Source organism: Sminthopsis crassicaudata, chromosome 2 (assembly GCF_048593235.1).
Source record: "Sminthopsis crassicaudata isolate SCR6 chromosome 2, ASM4859323v1, whole genome shotgun sequence".
NCBI classification, from domain to species: domain Eukaryota; kingdom Metazoa; phylum Chordata; class Mammalia; order Dasyuromorphia; family Dasyuridae; genus Sminthopsis; species Sminthopsis crassicaudata.
This window is the reverse complement of record NC_133618.1, coordinates 34,887,795-34,909,025: the sequence shown is the minus strand read 5'-3', so window position 1 is coordinate 34,909,025 and position 21,231 is coordinate 34,887,795. Positions and strand designations below refer to the sequence as shown.

The 21,231-nt window shown below is 54.1% G+C and overlaps 1 protein-coding gene across 1 annotated transcript; it reads right to left on the bottom strand.

The window, feature by feature from the left end:
- Window positions 1–1,283: 1,283 nt before the first annotated feature.
- RPIA (ribose 5-phosphate isomerase A) lies at window positions 1,284–20,912 on the bottom strand. Its single transcript, XM_074285688.1, has 9 exons — window positions 20,583–20,912; window positions 15,261–15,321; window positions 13,074–13,129; window positions 9,591–9,650; window positions 7,814–7,878; window positions 4,869–4,937; window positions 4,296–4,437; window positions 4,044–4,143; window positions 1,284–2,091 (listed from the first exon to the last, which is right to left on the bottom strand). Exons 1-9 carry the CDS (start codon window positions 20,895–20,897, stop codon window positions 1,994–1,996), a joined length of 966 nt encoding a protein of 321 aa, XP_074141789.1. The 5' UTR covers window positions 20,898–20,912; the 3' UTR covers window positions 1,284–1,993.
- Between the last annotated feature and the right edge of the window lie 319 nt (window positions 20,913–21,231).

Here is a 21,231-nt window from a genome sequence, read left to right as displayed (position 1 = left end):
TGCAGGTGAATCCAACCCCTTCCTATTACAAGTAGAAAACTGAAGCCCAGAGGAATGATAATTTGCCCAGGATAGAGCACGGGGGGCCAGGACACTAGATGGACTTGCCCTGGTATTGTGTTGTACCTGTCACCCACAAATGTTCCCTGCCCTGAGACTCAGTTTCCCCACCTATAAAGTGGTAACAATGCTCACACTAATTCCCAGACTTGTTTAGGTCCATGCTGGCCAAAAATTGCCTGGAAGTTTCAGAATCTACCCTGGGACCTTTCCCCATGATTCATTCTGCAGGGACACGAGCCCCACTTAGGAGACAGACATATATGCCCAGGGCCCCTAGGGAACAAACCTTCAGCTGCTTGACCCCCACCCTAGGCCTGCACCCTCCAGGCCCAAGAGACCCGAACCCTCCCAGCTAAGGCTTTGGACCGAGCTCTTCCTGTTCTAATTGGCACTGTCTTGCGTGGCCCCAAGCAGCCTTCCCCTAGTCATCTTGCCATCTGCTCCCATCTACAGTGGGTCTCGTCTACGCCTCTGGGAGCGCTGGCACTGCCACAGAAAGGGGCTGCCAACCAGCTCGGTGGCTCCCCCCTCCAGGGCCAGCACCTCATCACCACAAGGCTCCTGCCTCACCAGCTCAGCCCATGGCAAACGCATCTCCGTGGCTTTGTTCCTCCTCCCCTGGCCTTTCACCCCTCCGTCTCCCCTTCTGCCAAGCTGTCTCAGCTATTTCCCTTCTGGGCAGCCGGGCCTTCTAATTCTTTCTTCTCCTTACCGAGAGAAACCAGAGAAGGGGCCCAACAAATCACGGGAGCCTTTCTCCAGGAAGGGCATGGCAGACACGGAGGTGCTCGGTACTGCTGCAGTGGAAGTCCACAGGGAGAGGGACCCAGATACCCAGCAACCCTTGGAGGAACGTGGCACTTGAGAAGAACAAGGTCCTTCATCACCTTTGCACCCCAAACCCCTATGATGATCCACCCACACATCCTTGCTCAGAGTGAGGCTTTTAAATGTATAAAATACCCAGCATTGGTCACAAAGGGAGTAAATTATATTTCAATATCAAAATGGTTTTTTTAAAAATACAAGTTTGTGAAGTAAGCTTCTGAGAGGATTTTCACGTTTCTCTATCTGGCACTTAACAGACGCTTGAGAACTGAACATCGGTCAATCCCTTTGAAGAAGTGGGAGAAAATAAGTGAAAAACTTGGACTTGGCCCCGCTGTCTCTGGCTTGTCTTTTGTGCTGGAGGGTGACAAGAAAAGCCAGCACGCAGGAACAGCCTTACATGGCACTGAGCCGTTTTATTCCAACACTCACAGAACGCACCCAATGCCCACTGGTGAGCAACACTTAGAGCAAGCAAGGAAAACAAAGAATTCAAACAAAGTGAACAGCAGAAGAACCCCCCCTCAGGAGGCACCTCCCAGCACCATCGGGCTCCCCACTTTGGGTGAGTGGTCCAACCTTGGCCAAGGGGTGATGGGACTGAGGTCAAGGCAGCAGGTCCATGAAGGTCACTGCTCGGCTCAGCATCTTAAAGTGTGACTACGATGTAGGAGCTATTAAAACGTAAACGCAAAACAAACCATCAAAGGGAGAACTAAGGCGCACGGATGGCCAATGGTTCCAGTAAGGCATCTCTAACCCCTCAGAGACCGGGCTGGCACAGTGGCTGACATTTTGGGATTCCCCGGAAAACCAAACACTCAGAAACTTAATAAGAAACCAGCCACCTCAAGTCAAGGATTCAAAAAAACTGTCTTTTTTCTCTTTTTTTGGTATTTCATATAAAACATGAAATCGTTTTTTTTTCTTTAAAAAAGTTGAGTTTTTCAATAGAAAAAATATATATGCTTTTCTGTTTCCTTTAAAAAAAAAACACAAGAGGGGCATTCAGCAACATTTCAGGAGACCCCACGCTCTGACCGGCCATCCTGGGGCAAATACATTAAGGCTCCTCTGCCTCAGTGACCGGCGGGGGCCTCAGTCAGTGAGATGGCCTCTCCCTGATGCTGACGGAGCCATCTTCCATACCAAAGTAGACTTTTTCAGCCATGTTGATGAAGAGACCAGTGTCCACAACTCCTGCAAGGAACGAGGAAGAGCCAAGTCATGACTTCTGGGCGCAGACAAAGGCCACGAGTCCCACTATTAAGGCTCCAGGAGCTGTCATGAGCAAATCCCACTTCTCATCTGGAAGCCGAGGAAGCTCACCCGGCCTGCCAGCTCAAGGCGGTCCGTGGCTAAATGTTCCTCAGCGCAAGCCTCTCTGGGACAATGAAGGCAAAGCCCGATTCAAGGGAGCGCCAAGGCCCCTCACACCGGACTCGGTCTCTGGGGAAGGAGAGCCCTCACTGCCCCGACTGACCGTCCCGGTCTGCACAGCTCTTTGCCTGCCATGGAGCCTCCATTTGCTGTCCTAGGGAGAAGGCGGAGGGAGTCCCAAAGAGAAAGAACCCACCTATCTCCCACAGGCTAAGAGCCCCTCTAGGGCTCAAAGAAACCGACTTCCCCCAGCCCATCCTCCCCGGCCAGCACCTGCTCTTTGGGCCTTTGCAGGCACCAAAATCCCCGGGGGGGGGTGGGCGCACTCAGAACTGAATACGGAAGCCAGGGGTAGGAGTGGGGGGAAGGGACGGAGCCTTCCTGAGATGGGATTCTGTCTACGCCTGCCCCACCGGGCCCTCGCTGGGCCCCTAGAAGCAGGATTAGAACCAGCAGGAGGCAGCTGCCGGGAAGCCATGCTGGGACAGACTCCCTGACAGTCCGAGCTGACTGGTGGCACTGTGCCCAGGGGTCACCCCATGGCCCTTGTAAGGGACAGACCCCCAACGGCTTCAGAGATCCCTTCCGTGCTCAGACATCTGAATCTCCAAGGCCAGGACCCAGAAGGACCCTAAGTAAATGCTTGTGGACTGATCCCCTGGCTGGGGGGCTCCCCTACCCTCCAAAACAGGGCAGAGGCAGACAGACGTACAGACAGGAATCAGCACTCTGAGACCTCAAGGTCCTCCCAAGAGAGGACTGAACCCAGGGCTCCAGTGGGGGAACTGAGCCCTCCTGGAATAAAGCATGCCCCCAGTGGACATCCACAGCCCTAGCACCCCTGTGGCCTCAGTTTGCTTATCTGTAAAGACCGCCTTGGACCCCCCCAGTGCCTCAGTCCCTTCCATCTAGATCCAGGGCTCTAGGCAGGATAAATGTCGCCCCCTGGTGGAGACCAGGAGGAAGTCAGCTACTGAGTTGGGGGGTGGAACATTGGACACTAAGGTGATCAAAAACAAAAATTCACAACTGAAGAGGAGGGAGGCCCTCCGGTCCCAAGGAAGGCTTTTAGGATAACCTGGAACAGCAGCCCCTGTTTTCCTGCTCCTCCCACCCCAGGGCTCTTGGGGAAAGAGGGAGCGGGTTTGAGCTCCCTGCTTTCCTGCTCTGTACCTGGAATCCTAAGGACTGGACCTTTGGGCGGGGCACTCTCCCCCATGCAGCCCGGCACCTCGAGCGTCCGAGGCTGGGGGATCGCCCGCCTCCCCCCGCCGGCTCCCACCCCCTTCTCCCCAGGCTGCCTCCAATGGCACAAAATGCGCACTTATGCCTCCCTCCAAGGCAGGCCCCACCAAGCCCAGGGCCCGGCAACAGCTCTCCCCTGCCCAAGACAGTGCCCCCGGCAGCAGTGCCGGCCACAGGGACTTGGTCTTCTGGCACTGCCGCTCAGCAAGTCCTCTCAAAGTTTGTCTGTCTGGGTAGAAAACGGAGTCCCTCAAGGGCCCAGGTGATGGGGGGAGTTGGTCAAGATCACACACTTATTTTAAATGACTGGGAATAAAGCATTTCTGACACTCCTAGGAAGTCACAAGAAAGCCCCTTCTACACTCCCAACATTCCAAGGGCCTCAAATGTTCACCCCAAGGAAGCCCAAATTCTGGCAGGGCCTCAGTGAGCGCCTGTGAATAATGGGCTGCACAGCATGGCCTCCAGGGTCTCCCAGTTTCCCCTGCTCCCCTCCCCAGGCCGGGCAGCCGGCTTCCTCGGGTTACCTGGGATCATCTTGATGGCCGTGTTCACTTCACTCCACTTATGCACGCGGTCAAACTTCCAGTCCAGCAGAAAGTTCCCATTATCTGTCACCACGGGACCCTAAAAAGAGGCATTCATGTGAGTGAGGGCCCTGGGAAGAGAGGGGAGCAGAGGCCATGGGGCTGCTCCCCGGCAGCCAGGCCAACAGAGGGGGAGCATTGGGAAGGGCGATCAGCGACCGACTGATTCCGCAAACACCGCTGGTCACTTACTGCCTTGCGCTCGGCCATCCGCAGCTCGGCCACTCCGCCAAACATCCGGGACAGGGCCCTCGTCACGGGGACATAGGCCATCGGGATGACCTCAATGGGAATTCCCTTCACCCAGTGGTCGCCGAGGTTCTTGGAATCCTTCCTGCAGAAGCGGATCAAACAACAAAGCCAAGATGACCCCTCCCAGCACAAACAACCACATGCTCAGTAGGAACCCAAGGGCCAGAAATGTGGGCTCTCGAGAAGCAGGCAAGTGGCCAGCCTGCAGAGGAAGCAGGAAGGGAGCCTCTGGGGATGGGGCGCCATCGGCAGGGTCCCCGCCAAGACAAGGCTGACATCCATCAGAGGTGGGAATTTAGCTGGAAGCTGAAGAAAGTCAGGGAGCCTAGAAGCTGCAGACTTCCCTCCCTCCCAACTCCCACCCTGGAAGCTCATGGGGTACACTGACCGCCAGGTGAGAGGATTTGCTCTGGGCCCCTCCTTCCTCTGGGACTTTGAGAAACCTTCCAGCCTCTTTGCCTTTGTCTCCTTATCCACAACATGAGAAGAGCCTTAACCAGGGCCTGGGCTTACCTGTAATCAGCAATCACGATGAAGCATTTGGCGTAGCCGGCTACGATTTTCTCCTGAGTCAGACAGCCTCTGGAAACAGGAAGAAGCAAAACAAAAGAATCAGGGGAAATTAAAAGACCCGTGCAGCACAAGTGCTAGGATCCAGTGTGGGGCCACTCACAAGCCAATCCCCAGCCTTCGTAGGAAATGAAATGCTGAGCTTCTCAAAACTCATTTCAAAGGCTCAAGCTCTGCTGAGGGGTCTGGCTCTTACAGAAACATTAGTTTAGAAAGAAAGGGCTGGAAACAGAAGCAGAAGTCAGCTCAACGTCCAGAAGAACTTCCAAACCTGCAGAGAAGCACTCAGGGAGATAACGGGGAATTCCCTATTCCCCACGGGGCAGATAACTATGTACTCCAGTGGTTTCCTCAACTGTAAAATGGGGCTTGGCTAGAGAGTAGCCAAAGTCCCTTCTAATTTTATTCTAGGATCTCATAAATCTGTTGCAGGTACCCAGGTACATGGACAAGAATCAGAGGCCCATTCCAATGTTATTACTTCATATTTTTATCTCTAGTCTACTCTAGATAAAGGCTCCAATGGCTATTCAAGGTGCCCTGAAGCATCTACCCAGTGGCACCCGACCCTCCCTCCCACTATGGCCCCTTCCTCTGAATTCCAGGGCCCCCGTCACCCAAAGCTCATTTATCCTTTCAGTTTAAACATTAGCTGAGATATAGGCAAATGTCCCCCAGCATGCTTTTCAAGGAGATTTGACTGATCTATTGACAATGAAATTCACAGAGACAGGGAAATCCATTTACTCCTCTGCTATGGAGCCCATCTCCAAGTCTCCCCTTCAGAATGGAAATCGGGACTCTTTCATTCTTTGTACCCGATTCCTTGCTGAGCCCAGTACTTCATAGTAGGTACTTCACAAATGCTTACTGATGAGTTGCTAGGGGGCCAGAAGCTTTTTTGTAAAATGTAGATGCAGAAAAGATTCTAAGTGTTTCACAAAAAATTCCATGGATATGGCTTGGGACTAGATCTGCCATTCCATGAAAATGGGAACTCCCAGGTCCCACAGCTTCTCTGCATTTTATGGGGAGATGGTCCAGAGTCAAACAGCTCATAACCCGGGACCGTCTCCCACACCAAAGGCTAGCGAAGACTTGGACCTCTCTGGGTCCCGGGCCAGCCTTGCCACGTAGCTACCACAGTCATTCCAAGGTGAAGAACTTGCCCAAAGTCACATAACTGCCAGTCAAAGAGCAAATAAAGCACCTACTACATACTAGTCATCAGTAAACTGGGAACAGGGGATACAGGTGGCAATGTACAGCCTCACCAGGCTGTAATGGGGGGAGGGGGGTGTATGAGAGAGATCTCAAAGGCAAGTTTAATGCAGAGCTCCCTGACCAAAGAAAATCCCTCCATACGCCTGTCTTCTTATTGCAGTTAGGGAAGCTGTGCAAGCAGGGCAGGGAGGGGGCACTAAATAAAGCAGAGGGGTCCAGGCCTCCACTGTAAGGGAGCCGGATGCTACCAGGCAGGGCCCAGGAACGCCAAGACTGACAGCAGGTGGGCTGGAGAAATCAGAAGCAATTTAGGATCACAAGTTTTCAGTTAAGAAACGCCTGACTATGTGGCCAGACACTGGGTTAAGTACTGGGGACATAAAACAAGGTACCCACCTGGAGAGTCTCCCATTCTAATGGGGGAGACTGAGCAAACATGTATGTGCAATAGGTACAAACAAGTTGGACAGGTTAAATAGGAAATAATAGAGTGAAGGTGGAAATGATGATGTCACAGTGATGATAGATTGAGATAAGCTTCCCATAAAAGGTGGGAATTTAGCTGTGACCTGAAGAAAGTCAGGGAGCCTGGGAACTGGAGAGAAGGAGAGAGGGGATTTAAGCGTGGGGAAGAGGCAGAGAAAATCAGAGCTGGAAGAAATCTTAGAAATTATTTAGTCCAACTCCCTTCATTTTGCAGATAAGAAAGGCCCAATTAGGTGATATCATACAAATAGTGGGAGGCAAAGCGAGAAATAAGAGGCCCAAGATCTCTTATCCCCAACACAGTGTTTGTGAATATAACTGGCACTTACCCAGACAAAATGGCTAAAAACAGGTTAGAGGAAAGAGCCAGGAATGGGTCAAGACAGTGACTAAGTCCCAGAAAAACCCAATGGGTGGGGTAAGGGAGCATGAGAAGCTCACCAAAACAGTCCAGTGTGAAAACAAAGGTTCTTAATTGGTACCTAGGAATTTGTTTTTGTTTATAACCTGCTCCAACTTGTGTCCCCTTAAGTAGGATCAGTGAGCTCAGGAGGCCTGTTTGAACAAAGGTGGTTTGTTCTTTATAGAAGCCCCACAAATGCTGGGCTGTATGATGACTGCGCACTTTCCTAGGCCTGGGCCTTCAACTGGGGGTGGCAAATCTCTGAGCCAAGTTCAGCCCTGGGGATGTCAAACCTGCATAAAATTAAAATCAGGCTTTTATTCAGGGTCAAGGAATTGCAATTGGAAACAAGGCACTGTCTTACTCATACAGGGAAGTTCCACGGAGGGAATTATCCTCCAGGGAGAGGGAAAGCAGAGGGAACAGCAGACGGGTTGTAAAGAGACAGCAGGTCCTAGAAAAAGCACAGACTCGGTTTAGGTCACTCCTAGCCAGCAGAGGCAGGAGCACTGACCCAATCCCTAGTCAGGGTCACCCATGGGGTCATCAGAATTGCTGAAATGGAGGAAGAGAGGGGTTGCAGACGAGTTTTAGGAGCTGTCTGTCTGGGAACAGGCAGTTAGACACTCAGCAGAGACTCTGAAGAGTTTACGTTGGGGGCAGCAATTAGAAATTGCCAGTTGGAACAAGGTAGAATTCTTGGAACAAGTTGGAATTCTGAGTAAAAATCTGTAGAAATGTGTCTGGAAAGAATTCCTTCTCATGTAACACTCACCCGCCACCTTTGATGAGATTGAGATCAGCATCTACTTCGTCAGCACCATCGATAGCGAGATCAAGCTGTGGGAAGAGTGGGAGATCAGAGACAAACGAAGGCCGAGATGGGCTCACAAAGAGCCAGACAGCCAGACCCTTGTTTCTGAGCAGCTCATGTTTGGCTGGCCCATGGATTTAGCTGTGACCTGACTGTGACTGTACATGGCCCAGTTTACAACCACAAGGACATGATTCCAGGACAAGTTTTAGCCACATCTGACATCCCTTTTCCCCCTCAAAAAGTCATGTTCTCACAACTACCTCATCATTGGAGGAGATGGTCTGGCTCCAGATGCCCTTTCTTTAAATACTTCTAGCCTCAGGGAAGTCGATCTTATCATGAGGCTAAAATCTTCCCCCCTTACTGCCAATCTCTGCCATCATGAAGAATGGACTGAGCCCTCCCAGGCTGCCACCCCCCGACTCCGAGTCCACTCCAGTAAGCAGGGCTTGGTTTGTCCTTCCCCCTCCAAGGACCATGATGTGCGGGGAGGGAGGGCTGGGCAAGGCCGCCGGCCTCTTCCCTCTGGAGCCGCCTCAGCCAGACGTGGCTCAGACGCACCAGGAGAACCAGGCCTTTTGGGCCAAGGTCTCCAATGGGTCTCAGTCTGCCTGAGACCACCCCCTGCAGCGAGCATAGACATTGGCCCAGGAGCTCCTGGCAGGACCACAGACAGGGACATTTTATAGGCAGGGCACCAGGGCTAGCTGGGCACATATAGGGGCAATGCCCCGTCACCTTCCAAAGCTCAAAGAGGGGGACTCTTGCCCTCAGTCCAATCCACCCGCCACCCTGGCACCAACTGGACTCCATCTCCATGGAAGAGCTCCCTTCGAGCTCCAGCTGTCCCTGAGCCAAAGGCTCTGGCTTTTCCTGGGTTCTGCAGGCCTGCGACTTTCACACTCCTCTCCTACTTTTCCTAAGAGCTCCTGTTTCCGTCCCATCTAACCAGCCCCATCTAGGTGTCTCCCCTTCAGTCCCATCACTGAGTTCACAGGGGCCTCCCGGGCCAAAGTCCTAAGCAGACTTCTCTCCTCCCTGGTAAGAGGGTCTCTAACAAGTGGAATTCCCCACACACTAAAAGCAAAACTCTCTTCCTGGGGGTAAGCCAGCCTTTCCTGATCTCCTGCCCCAGCTCTCAGCACCAAAGCAAGGAACTCCAGACCTACTACTACCTGTGGTCACCATCATGTCTCTTTTCTCCTGCAGAATCCCCAACCACTTGTCTGCAAATTTTTCCCTGTGCTCTCAGGCTCCCCAGTGTCTCCCAACAGGAAGCATCCGGGCTTTGAAGGGGCTCTCTGGGAAGTTATTCACATGAGAAGCTCCAAAGGCAGCAGGACTCACAGCCCCCAGAAGCAGGGAGTGAATGGCCTCCCTGCCCTTTGCCCTTCTTGGGCCTCCAGTCAGAGTTCAGGGACATTGCTGAGCAGGGTCGTAGTGAGTCCATGACATGAGGACGGGTGGAAGGAACTTGGGCCAGAAGGAGCCTCCAGCCCCTTGACCAGGTGGAGGAGGGATAATGGGTGGAAGCGGCAAACAGAGCAAATTAGGTTTGATCTTAAGGTCAATCTGACACAGACAGCTGCCTCATGACTGCAGGTGGGGGTGCCCTCCCAGGGCAGATCCAGCAGAAGAGGGGAGCCCGCTCTGTCACGAGGGCCCCCAGTCAGTGCCGCTGCCCTTTTCCTGACCCAGTGAGGGCCCAGAACAGGGCTAGGAGACCCCTCCTCACCTCTGGGTGTCGGTCCAGGTCACTCAGAGGTAAGCCATTCTGAAGGATGAGCTGCCGGGCCTGCACAAATGAAGAAAAGGCATCATCATTTGCATGTCTCCTGAGTCCCCAGTCTCAGGGTCTCCCTGCCCAGTTTCAGAAGCTCTGATTTGGCATAGGCTCGTTGCCAGCTCCCAAAATGACTCTCAATCAAGGGTCTCCTCTTGTGGGGGAGCCAGCCTTTGTGGGGTGAAGTGGAGGGAAGCCGCTGTCCATCAGAGAGCTCCCATCCGGAACCAGGGTTAGCCCAGCTACTGGTGCATGCTCCCTCTGACTCTCCACCTCAGACTCCCCCCCCATGAGATGAGCTGGTCCCCATGGCTCCCCTCCTGGCCAGATCTAAAGCCATGGCTCCCACAGCTCACCCCTTCCCGTGTCTCCATTTTGTCCTTCCCTCTCTAGGTGCACACACCTCCTCAGGCAGACTCCTCGAGGGCAGGGACTGTCCTACCTGAGCCTCTGAGCACCCCAACCCCCAGCAGCGTGCTGGGCTCATGCTCACTGACCGACCAACTCAGCAGCAGCTCCCCAAACCCGGGAGCCAAACTAGCAGCAGCAGAGTAAATCATGAAGCCCTAAACACTTTGGCAAACTGACCGCTGCCTCGGCTTTACAAAGCGTCTTTGTTCACGCTACTCAGATGGGGTCGGTGTGAATTTCTGAATGCCACCAGCCCCAGACAAAGCTGGGTGCCGAGGAGTCCAGGGCTTCAGAGCTGTAAACCCTGCATACAGTAAGCGTCTCATAAACGTCCTGGCCCTTCAGACACCATCTAGTTCTTGTCTTTATTGATATTGGAAATTATATATGGCACAAATCTGTATTCGAGACCACGCCAGGAGCTTGTGCTCTGTCTATAAAAGAGGTGGGAACGGCGCCAAAGAAATAGCAAGAGTGGAGCAAACAAGAGCTAATCATTAGCTTGTTCTTCTGTGGTCACCAAAAAACTGTTCTCGGCTCACAGTGTGAGCCAACAGCTCTCTTGGCTTGGCGCTCCTGGGCCTGGGGGCACATAGGCTGGTTCCCCCAGACAAGGTGACCAAGCTAAGGGGAAAGAAACTTGTCTCTCAGGTCCTGCGTCCGAATACTACCCTGCCTCTTATTACCTACGTGGTCTGGGTCCCTTCCACCACCATCCATGAGCCTAAAAAGAAAGTTTAGAGGCTAAACCCTGACCCTAAGCTCCCCCACTAACAGAGAAAGAGGCAGCCCGTGGGCCAGGTTCTAGACTGAGCACAAGGCTGCGGGAGGCTGGGCGCTGTGCCAGCCGGAGGTCCCCAACAGCAGCGAAATCCCGGGCCCTACAGACAACAGGCAGTTAGGCCGACGGCAGGGGGCCTTCACTAAGAACCAAACCAAGGAGCCTGTGAGGCCTTCTGTGCAGGGAGGGACAGGCTCATCCCACCACCACAGGCCCTGGTTCAGACCAGGGAGGCCCAGGCCCAGGCTGAATCTCGCTCCAGGTCTGAGGCCGCCCTAAGGGTGAGCCCTGCCAGGATCCCTACCTCTTCCCTCTGTGATCTACCCTGAATCATGGACCCCAGCCCCCTTCTACCCGACTTTCCCCTCACCCTCACTTTTCCACCCCCCAACTTTCCTGCTTGGGATGAATGTGTAGATCCCGTCCCTTCCCTGGGCTGGTTCCCCATTATAAAGTACACTATTGTGTGTGTGACCAGAACCTAGTAGAGCGCTGGGTGCCATCAAAGCCCTGGATAAATACTCATTCATTCATCTCACTGTTAGGCAAGAATGTGGCCGCTCAGCAGAACTCATCACCAGGGGAAACCAGGAAAACCTGGCGCAGGAGAGCAGGACAGGAGGGAGGCGATTCTGCTCAGGGGATAAAGGCCTGGAGGGCAGAGATGGAGGGCTAGCTACAGAGAGCAGCTGGCAGCTTGCTCACCCAGAGCAGTGCCTGAATAGTACTATTGCTACTGTAATTGTTGTTGTCGATGACAGCTGACATTTGCACAGCCATTAAATATCTGTTTTTCTCTTTGATTCTCAAAACTATCCTGATGAGAATAACAACATAGGCAGGATTATTGTACAGCTATTTTTCTTTTTAAGACTTGTTATGTGGGGGCAGCTAGGTTGCACAGGGGATAGAGCACCAGCCCTGAAGTCAGGAGGACCCGAGTTCAAATCTGGTCTCAGACACTTAACACTTCCTGCCTGTGTGACCCTGGGCAAGTCACTTAAACCCAATTGCCTCAGGAAAAAAAAAAAAAAAAGAATTGTTATTATGTCACAATACTATGTCATGATATGCTATCAATATCATATAGGTGCTTTCTCAAGGGGCAGAAGGTACAGAACAATTTGGAATTCAAATTTTTTTTTTAACTAATGAAATCTATATAATATAAAGTATATCTGGCCTCAACAAGGACCTGAGTGGAAGCTCCACAAGAGGCAGATCTAACTCGAAATAAGGGAGGTTTTGCTCTCATCTCACATGGCCCCAAAGTGACGGGGTTGCCTCCAGAGCTCAGAGTCTCCTCTGCATTCCAAGCAGATCCAACTATATGAGCAAAGGCAGAAAAAGGCAGCACAAACTTGGGCTAACGGAGCGCCCCCTCTTGGGTGGTGAAGAGGAAGGAAAGGCCTAAGGCTGGAGAGGTTCCTCCTCTTCTGCCCATCTGCACAAACCATCTACTGGGCCTGAAGTGCATTTACTGAGGCTGTGCTAGATGCTGGGGCTACGGAGACAAAGCTCAACATTTCCTGCCTTCAGAGTCTACATTACCCTGTGGGGGAGAAGGTACAGGGACCCAGAATTCACTGCTCTAAACTAACTCTATGCTACTCCCGAGCACAAGGAGCTGGGGCATCGTGCACAGAGTGCTGTGGGGTGTACAAAGACTTAAGATTTGAAAGAAACAATGGATTCTAGAGGAAAGGGGGGAAGGGTCAGGCATGAGGCTCAACCCATGCAAAGACCTAGAGATGAAACATGGAGGATCAAGTGTGAAATGCAGTAAGAAAGCTCATCTGGCTAGACAGAAAGCGGGGGGAGTGAAGAGCAAGAAGCTAGAGAAAGGAGGTCACGCCAGAGCCCTTGTCCCCCTTCTGCTCGACGCAGGTGACCATGCCTCCTTTAGGAAGCCCTCCCTCATTCTTGTGCCGATATGTCCTCACCCCCAAGAGAACCAGCTCCACCTCTGTATTCCGACACCTGGCACAGCCACCATTTAAATAAACATCTGTGACTTCAGAGGGAAGTTTGAGCCAGTTAAGTTAGTCTTGAAGGCCAAGGTAAGTAAATTATGCTTTACTGGGTAGAAAATGCAGAGCCACTGAGCAGGGAGCCATGGGATCAGAGTTTGAAATCAGGGAAACTCCAACCCAGAGGATTCAAATGCTGACAGGATGACCCAAGAAAAATCAAAGTAAGGGAGCAGCCCCAAGTGCGGAAGAATCACAGAAATAAGTACGTACCTGAAAGGACGTAGGAATACAGACAACATTCAGGTTTTCTTGTTTTACTCTTTCAGCTGAGGAAAAACAAAAAAATGAATTCCTTCTTTCTTTTTCTGTTTTTTATCCAGAAAGTCGTTAAGAAAGAAAAAGGCAAAACAAACTCCAAACAAATGTTCCTTGTTGCTGACAAGTCCCAAGGCTTGGGAGTCAAGGGAAGGGGAAAGAACACTAATCTGGGGTCAGGATTTGAATCCAAAAATCAACTCTGCTCCATGACAGTGGACAACATTAGCAAAATCCTTTAATCTGGCAAAGGCAGTTTCCTGGTCTAAAAAGATTAGGACATTGGACTAAATGATCCTTCTGATCCTTTTCTATTCCAGATTCTGTGTGGGGCAATGACCCCACTTTTGTGAAAAAGGTTCGAGATTTGTGGGGTCCAGCTCTGCGGTTCCATTGGGTCTAATAGGGAATGTGTCCTGCTGATTGTTAGCTCAGGATCTCTGAACAATGAGGAGGTCGGGATATACACAGCTGGTACATAACAAGGGAAAGATGTCAATTCAGATCTTCTGCCAAGGAAACTAAACACATGAGGTTTCATTTTAGGCCACCGGGCTCAAAATTCAACTGATCTGGCCCAAAACTTGTGCCTCAAATTCAGAGGTGTTTCCTCCCACTTTGAATTTTTATCACAAAGATGAACAGAAAGCATCAAAGGAGACATTCCTTCCAGTTAAAATCACAGGCACCTCTGACCGTTAAGTCACCCAAGTCCCAAGTGTTCTTGCAGGAGACAGCTGTGGCCCATTTGAAGAGACTATTTCTGCTGTCAACAGGCTGACAGGAAGCTCTCCCAATAGGCCTTTAATGACCACGCTCTAGGCCTTGGCCCTGGAGCACTCTGGGAGGTGGTTACATCAGCCCAGAAGAGCCATTAGGCTGGTGCTTTATCACTAATGAAGGAAAACAGGTTACTGAAACCTGCTGAGCCACCACCCAAGCGAAATGATCCCGGGGCCTTGAACAAACTGAATCTGGGGAGTGGCCTCCAGGGTAAAGAGGAAGAACAATTGGGAACCTGGACTCGGGCCCAGCAGAGAAAGGGTGGCTTAGTTTGCAGGACCAATCTTCCCCTTTCCAGCCCGAGCAGGTGATCGTGGGAAGACGGGGTCAAAGGCTCTCAGCCTGCCCTCCACCACCTGCCAAGGCCCAAATGTTCAGGCCAGCTGGCTCAGAGCCACTCTATCCGAGCCTGTCAATACATATGACTGCCTGACTGCCCAGAGAGGGAAAAAGGAGGGCAGGTCCATCAGCCTCACAAAGAGCCTTGGGGGCCCAAGACCCTGTGCTGAAATCCTGGCTTTGCCCTGCCTGGGCTCTTCCACGCCCCATGACTCCAAGGTCCACAGTGCTTGCTTAGCCAGAACACCCTTGTCCTGAGTGCCACGATGTCTGTGCAGTGAGATTTCCTCCGTTTTCACTGGTTTGTGCCACTCTGGGACTTGTCTCAGGAAGTTCCCTTTAGGGAGAAACCTCCTCTCTTACTAGACTCCACCGTCACCCCAAGGGTGGACCCAAGAATCCCCAATTCTTGGGGGGGGGGTTCAGCTCAGAACCTCTCATTCCCACCTGGCTCCTCCCCCCCCATGTGCCCTGTTTGGGTACCTCCCTCCTCCCTCCCGCCCTCTTCAGCTTCCTTTCTGGTGCCATCTTCCCTCATTAGAAAGCACTTCCTATGTACTCCTGGAGTCCAGCACAGTAGGTGACACAGAGTAAGTGCTTTAGGATTTGAAAGGACTGCTAAGGTCCCTTTCAGCTCCAAATCCAGTTCCCTCCAGGATCTGGGCCAATCCTCTTCCTCCAACATGAACAAGAGAACAAGGTGCCAGTCACTATGCTGGGCTCCAAGGGTACAAAGACTGACAATCATGGTCCTTGCCCCTAAGGAGCCCACATTCTAACAGGTTGACACAGGCCAGGGCTGTCCCCACAAGACAGAGCAGCTGGAGTGAGGAAGGAAGAGTAGCCTTCCAGGTGCCTGGGGCTGCTCCCACCCTCTCCCCAGGCTCATCGGGGCCTGGCCATAAACCTCTTCACCCACTCTGGCCCCTCCCCATTCCAGCTTCCCACCAGGATAATCAGCCACAGCGGAGAAAGTGCCCGGGGCAGGGGGCAGCAGGGGAGAAAGGGACGGTAACATACCTATCCTCTGCACAGCGTGGACGATGGTAGAACCGCTGCCAATCCCCAGCACTTGGTTATTCTGCCAAATGTAAGAAGAGCAGACATCACTAAGCCGCATTTCCCGAGACTCCGCCATCCGTAAGTTGGGTACCTTTCCCGTACCAACAGTAAAAGATTAGCACTTCCTCCCCAGACATACACAAGTGCACAAGGAAGGGAGAACATGGACACACTGTGAACTCGGGATCCGCAGTGACCCATCTCAGCCCAGACGAGGGCCCCTAAAGACTGCCTCCGGTTCTCCCACCAGGGGAAGCCAGCCATCCTCTCCCACAGCTGCCCATCTCCCTTGCCCAGAGTCCTCAGACAGCAAGCTTCCCCTGATACCAGGCCTACATTTGCCAGGGAAGCACCACAGATGGGGCTGTGCCCTTGGACAGGCTGGTACATTATCCTTCTCCGTGTTCTAGGAGATGGGGAGCACAGGAGGCAGAATCAAGCATGTGGTCACTGGGTCTGCCTGTCTGTTAGAAGGCAAAGTATTGTGATATCCAGAAATGACCTTATGGAAAATAAGACAGTATTTCAAAATGCAGGGTCCAGTAAATTAATGTGAAAATAAATGACCTGTTCCCAGGGCCACTAAAGCTTTAAGGATCCCTGTGGGGCACCCAATGACTTAGAAAACCACAAGTCACCATTATCTAAGCTCTATTGCATTATTTGTTAACTGTTTCTCAATGACATTTTCATCTGCTTCGGGTGCATGTTTGATACCTCTGTCCTAAGAGTCCCCAGGGCCCCACAAGGCTTTTCACAGTTACACCTGGGGCCTGGCACAGCCCTTGGAAGAGCCCACGAGCACTTCCTCCTCAGCTTGGGCCACTGCACCCCCAGCCCCAGCCCCCAATCACTGAAAAGTAAGACTCAGAGAACCAGTCAAAATGCTTTGGAACTCCTGGGCTGGGTAAATAAATGCCCATTTATTACAACTTGATGCAAAGGCCAGAGGGTTGGGCCTGGAGGCAGGAAACCTGCTCTCCCTCCTTGATCTCACCTGTGTGACTCTGGCAAAGCACTGGGCCTCAGTGTGACCTCCTATAAAATGGGATTGGCATCCCTTTCCCGCTCTAAATCTGCCTGCCACCGGCTGAGACTCTCTAACAGGAGTAATTCCTGCCAGACACAAGCAAGGACCTTCTGAAGTGGAGGCCCTCGACAATGGGCCATCAAGGAAGTTGACAAGGTTTGAGCCGGGCTGCCAGACAACCTGTGCATGGAGCTAGCCAGCTGTGAGCTCCCAGGCCCCAGCCCCACCTCCCAGAGCATCAGCTCCAGGTAGCTTCGGATCAAAAAAGCCCAAACTGCTCTCCTGCCCTCCAGGCCCAGGGTTAGAGCTCTCAGGTCCGCCTGCCAAGGAAGAAGTTCAGTCTGTGGAAACTTCATCTCCTCTCCAGGCTCTTGGATCTCCCTCCTGGGCCAGTTACAGAGAAACAGTTGATCTGGGCCAAAGGAAACCCTACACCTTGGAAGCTGCTCAACCAGAGGAGGGTCCTGGAAGCTCAGGACCTCACCCTGAAGCCAGGAGCTGAAGACCGCCACTATGGAGGAAGTTACAGGGCAATGAAGCAAGGGACTAGGGCTGTGCAATAATGGCACCGGTCCCTCTGGTAAGAGAGGCCACACACGCCCCAAGTTCCTGTGAGAGCCTCTTAGCACAGCCTTATCAGCAAACACCCTCACTGGTATTTTTCTTAAAGGGACAGCCGGGGGGGGGGGGGGAAGGCAGAAAAAGCACTGGAGTTGAGAGACCTGGAAACAAATGTATAACTAGTGCCAAACTGAGGAAGGCCCTTTACCGGCCTTGGCCTTGCTCTTCACCCCAAAATGGGGATGAGACTGTTCTACAGGTGGCTTTAGGCAAGGCATGGAAGGGGGGGCTGGGGCCGATTTCTTAAAATTCTTAAATGAGAAAATTCCTTCCACCAGTGGGGGTCCCAGCAGATACTGCCCAGAACACCAGGGCTGGGGGGCTCAGGTGGAGTCCCGCGGCTGTGTGCCAGAAGCCGTGCTTGAGGCCGGGCTGGCTCTCTGTGCACTCACATGAGGACCTTGTGAACTTTCGGACAGACCCTTCTAAAGCACAAGTAAGAAATGAAGACTCCGAAGACGCCATCACTGCCTCGAGGTGAAAGGACCCAGTGCGAGCCTTACAGGGAACCCGAGTCCTGTGTGACCCTGTGTGACCCAAGTGGCTCTGAGCAAACTATCAGTCCTGGCTATTATTAGCCTAAACCTTAAAGGCTTGTAAATACTGGTTGTAAACATTATAAAAGAGCGAGGAACAGTGGCAGGAAAGGCCGCTGAGCAAGCTTGGCAGGAGACTAAGCTGTCCCAAACTTACGAAACTGGACGGTGACTGGAAGGAAAATAGAAAAAAATCCGCCAAAATGTTTACAGCAAACTTCTCCCCGTCAAGGGCAGCTCCCACCTTTGGAGGCCAGATGTGTTTGTCACGGAAGCGTGCAGACAGAGGGCTCCCACAATGGAGGCAGGGATTTTGAGTACGTTCAGGGACTGAATCTCAGGGCACCGGACACCAATTTTGAAAAAACATACAAGGACTTGTTACTACTGCAAAGAGGCAAAAATGTCACTAACTAATCCACAGAAGAGTTTTGTGGTGTGGGGGGCGGGGGCCTATGTCTGACCCGTACTGACCACCATTAACCTTGAAGAGAAGGGGCTCCCATAAAACGTTAGTTTCCTGCCAGACACAAGCAAGGACTTCTGAAGTGGAGGCCCTCGGCGATGGCCACCCAGGCAGGTGACAAGGTTTGAGCCGGCTGCCAGACAGCCCGGAGCTCCACAGCTTCTTTGGAGTTCCCTGTGCCAACAGAATCACGGCCAGATCCTGGGGACCCAGGAGGCTTTCCCATCAATATAGTTATGTGGAAATAGAACAGAACAATATGGATGATCTTACACTCCTAATGAAGGCAATAAGGTATTAAAAAAGAACGGGCAAATTCTCACCCGCCATGACCCAGAGTAGATGCTACCTTTACCATCACAGTTGACCAAAAAAAAATTGTCCAAAGTATTCAGGATTTCAGTGCCACTCATTGTATTTCATTTGCTCCAGCTAAGCACCCAGAAGGATTCTCTTTTAACCTGAGGCTCCATGGATGGAGCGAAATCCTTCAAAGACACCGACAGCCGGGAGAGAGGGGGCTGACAGGGAGGAGGGAATTTCCTCATTCAAAGAGATTTTCCACAGGTTTGCTCTCTGATGACTAATATTAGACGAGGAATAAGGCATAAAGTAAAAGAACAAGAGGCTTTCTCAGGGCAGAAGACCAGTAAAAGAGGAGACCCCTTCCTAATCTGTAGTATACACAGTGAATAAGGTTCTCTAGTGACGCCCTGGGCCCCAACATTAAGAAGCTGGCGGATAGGTCAGAGCTTCCTAACGTGTTTAAGTGCCCAAAAGGATGCGGCCGGCCACAAAACAGGTGGAAACCCCCGCTCCCGCTCTCACCCGCGGCCCCACTCCCGGCCCCGCTCCCGCACACGATGTGCTATGGGCCCGAGGCCGAAGGGCACTGTTTTATACGCCATGGAAACCCACCATCTCCCAGATCAGGTGGGGATCAGTCAGGGGACAAGGGGCAGGCCCAGGCGGGCCACAGGAGATGCGGAGGAGGCCAGAGGTGACCAGCAAGGTCAGGGCTGATCCCTAGTGAACAAGGGATAACCCCGACCAGCCCACGTGCTCCGAGGGAATCCCCACGTATCGAATGAATGAATGAAGAACGTTATTCATGTGAGCCAAGGGCAAAGGCCGTCCTGCAGGGTCCGAGCAGGGGAGGGAGTTCTGGGGGACTGGCTGGGGACTCTCATTCCCGAGGTAACATCGTGATGAACATCCGGGAACTATCTAAAGGAGATCAAGAAGCCCAGCCCGGGGAGGGGCCCCAACACAGGGAAGGGTGCGAAGGCCCCCAGAGGCGGGCTTCAAGCGGCGCCATCAGAGTCCAGAGGAGGCTGGGGAGCGCCCAGGGAGCACAGGAGAAGAGCCACAGATAGCGTCGGCCACCGCGGCTACCAGAATTCTTTACGGGACTCTGTACCGAGTGGTCCAACAATCCGGTGAGGTGGGCACGTTAATCGTCATCTCCATTTACAGATGAGGAAACTGAGGCAAGCACAATGACGTGGCCTGCCAAGGTCCCGCGGCCAGGGCCTCCAGCCTCCACGGGAATCTCGGCTCACTTCGGCAGCAGCCTCGGGCGGGTGAGACTCCCTCCGCTGCCTCCAGCCCAGCGGGCACAGCGTCCCCACCCGAGTTCGAGTCCTGGCCGGCGTCTGCCTCAGTTTCCGCCCAAGGAGAGAGCGGCCCGGCCCCCGCTGGGACGGGAGCGAGCCCCCAGCCCGGAGCCCGGAGCAGCAGGGACACACGTGGGAACCCCGGAAGGGCACAAGCCGGTCTGAGACCGCCCCCCCCCCCCCAGTTCTGTCCCAGGGCCGGGCCGCAGGCTGGCGGGTCCCTCGCAGGCTGGCGGGTCCCTCGGGGAAAGGAGCCGCCCAGGAGGCCCGGGCCCCCAAAGGCACAGGAGCCCGGGTCACCAAGAGTGTGGAGCCCCGGAGGTCCCCCGCCCACGAAGGGCCCGGGGCTGGGAAATGAGCTTCCTTCCAGCGGGGATAATGAAGCTAATTAACGAGCCCATAAACCCAATGGGGGGAAATGGCCTCCGCCTGAGTTTCTTCCTCCAGCGGAGTTCGAGGGCGGGAAGGGGAGGAAATCCAGGCTGACCCGCGCACCCCGCCCCCACTCCCCGAACGCGGCGTCCGCCCAGGCTCGCAGGCACCAGCAGTGAGGGACTGGGCAGCGCACCGACCCCCGCCTCACCCGCCGCACGCGCCCCACTCCCCAGAACTCCCGGGAAGCGGCCGTCCCGCCACGTAGTCCAGGCTGCCACGCCCCGGGGTCCCCCAGTCACCGCGCGTTCTCGAGCCGCACAACTTTCCGCGGGGCTGCCTCGGCCCCAGGACTCCACAGGTGGCGGCCGTGGCGGGAAGGCGCCCGCGCCTGCCCTCAGGGGGCTTCCACTCTAGGAAGAGACCACGCCAGGAAGGCCCTCGGGGCTGCAGAGACACCTCCCCGCTCTCGTTTTACAGAAGGGGAAACTGAGGCTGAGAGAAGCAAAGTTGGCCGGACTCCGCGTGCCGGGCGGAACTCGAGCTCCCCTCGGCCCCGCGCTGCCCGGCGCTCCTCCGACCCGCCCGGGTGGAATCGGGAGGGCTCCCCGGAGGAGGAGGGCACGGGGGACCGCTCACCTTCACGTGATTCTCCACGGCCGCGCGGCCGGCTAAACGCTTGGCTTCCTCGGTCTTGGACATGGTCCGGGCAGGGGGTGCGGGTGGGGGTGCGGGAGCGAGAGCGAGCGGGGCGCGGGCCGGGGCCGCGGCCGAGGCCACTAAGTGTCTGCTCCCGCCGCCCGAGGGCTCGCGCTGGGGAGGCGGCACGTGCGGTTCCCCCGCCCGCCAGCTGCCCCCGCCCCCCGACGAGGCCCCGCCCCCGGCCCCGGCCCGCCCGGGCAGAGGGGCCAGGACCCGCCCGTAGAGCGTGCTGAAAGGCCCGGGGCGCTGCATCCCTGCCGCCGCCGGCTCTGCCGCGCCTGCCTCAGCTCGCCCCGCCCTCGACCGCCCCGGAAATCGGGCCCCAGCGTGGAGGGCGGGCGCCGAGGAGCGACCCCTCCTGGGAAATGTAGTTCCGACGAGGGACAGACCCCGCGACCTCCCGGGAACTTGGACTACCAGCCCCAGAAGGCAGCGCGACTCAACCCGCCTGCGGCCTCTGCGGCTGTCCGGGCCATGCCCCGCTTTATCCTATCCCGGGCTGCAAGCGCCGGTCCGCATGCTTGGACCCCTAAAGCTGCGTCTGCGCCCAACCTCCACGGCTGGAGTCGTAGCTCGGACCGGAGAA

Bases quoted from the DNA above. Each gene is read 5' to 3' on its own strand.
- RPIA (XM_074285688.1), bottom strand. From the start codon at position 20,897: ATGCAGCGCCCCGGGCCTTTCAGCACGCTCTACGGGCGGGTCCTGGCC. The intron at 15,322-20,582 runs GTGAGCGGTCCC...TACATTTGGCAG, and splicing joins CCGTGGAGAATCACGTGAAG to AATAACCAAGTGCTGGGGAT. The intron at 2,092-4,043 runs GTAACCCGAGGA...CGTTCCTTGCAG, and splicing joins GGCCATCAAGATGATCCCAG to GAGTTGTGGACACTGGTCTC.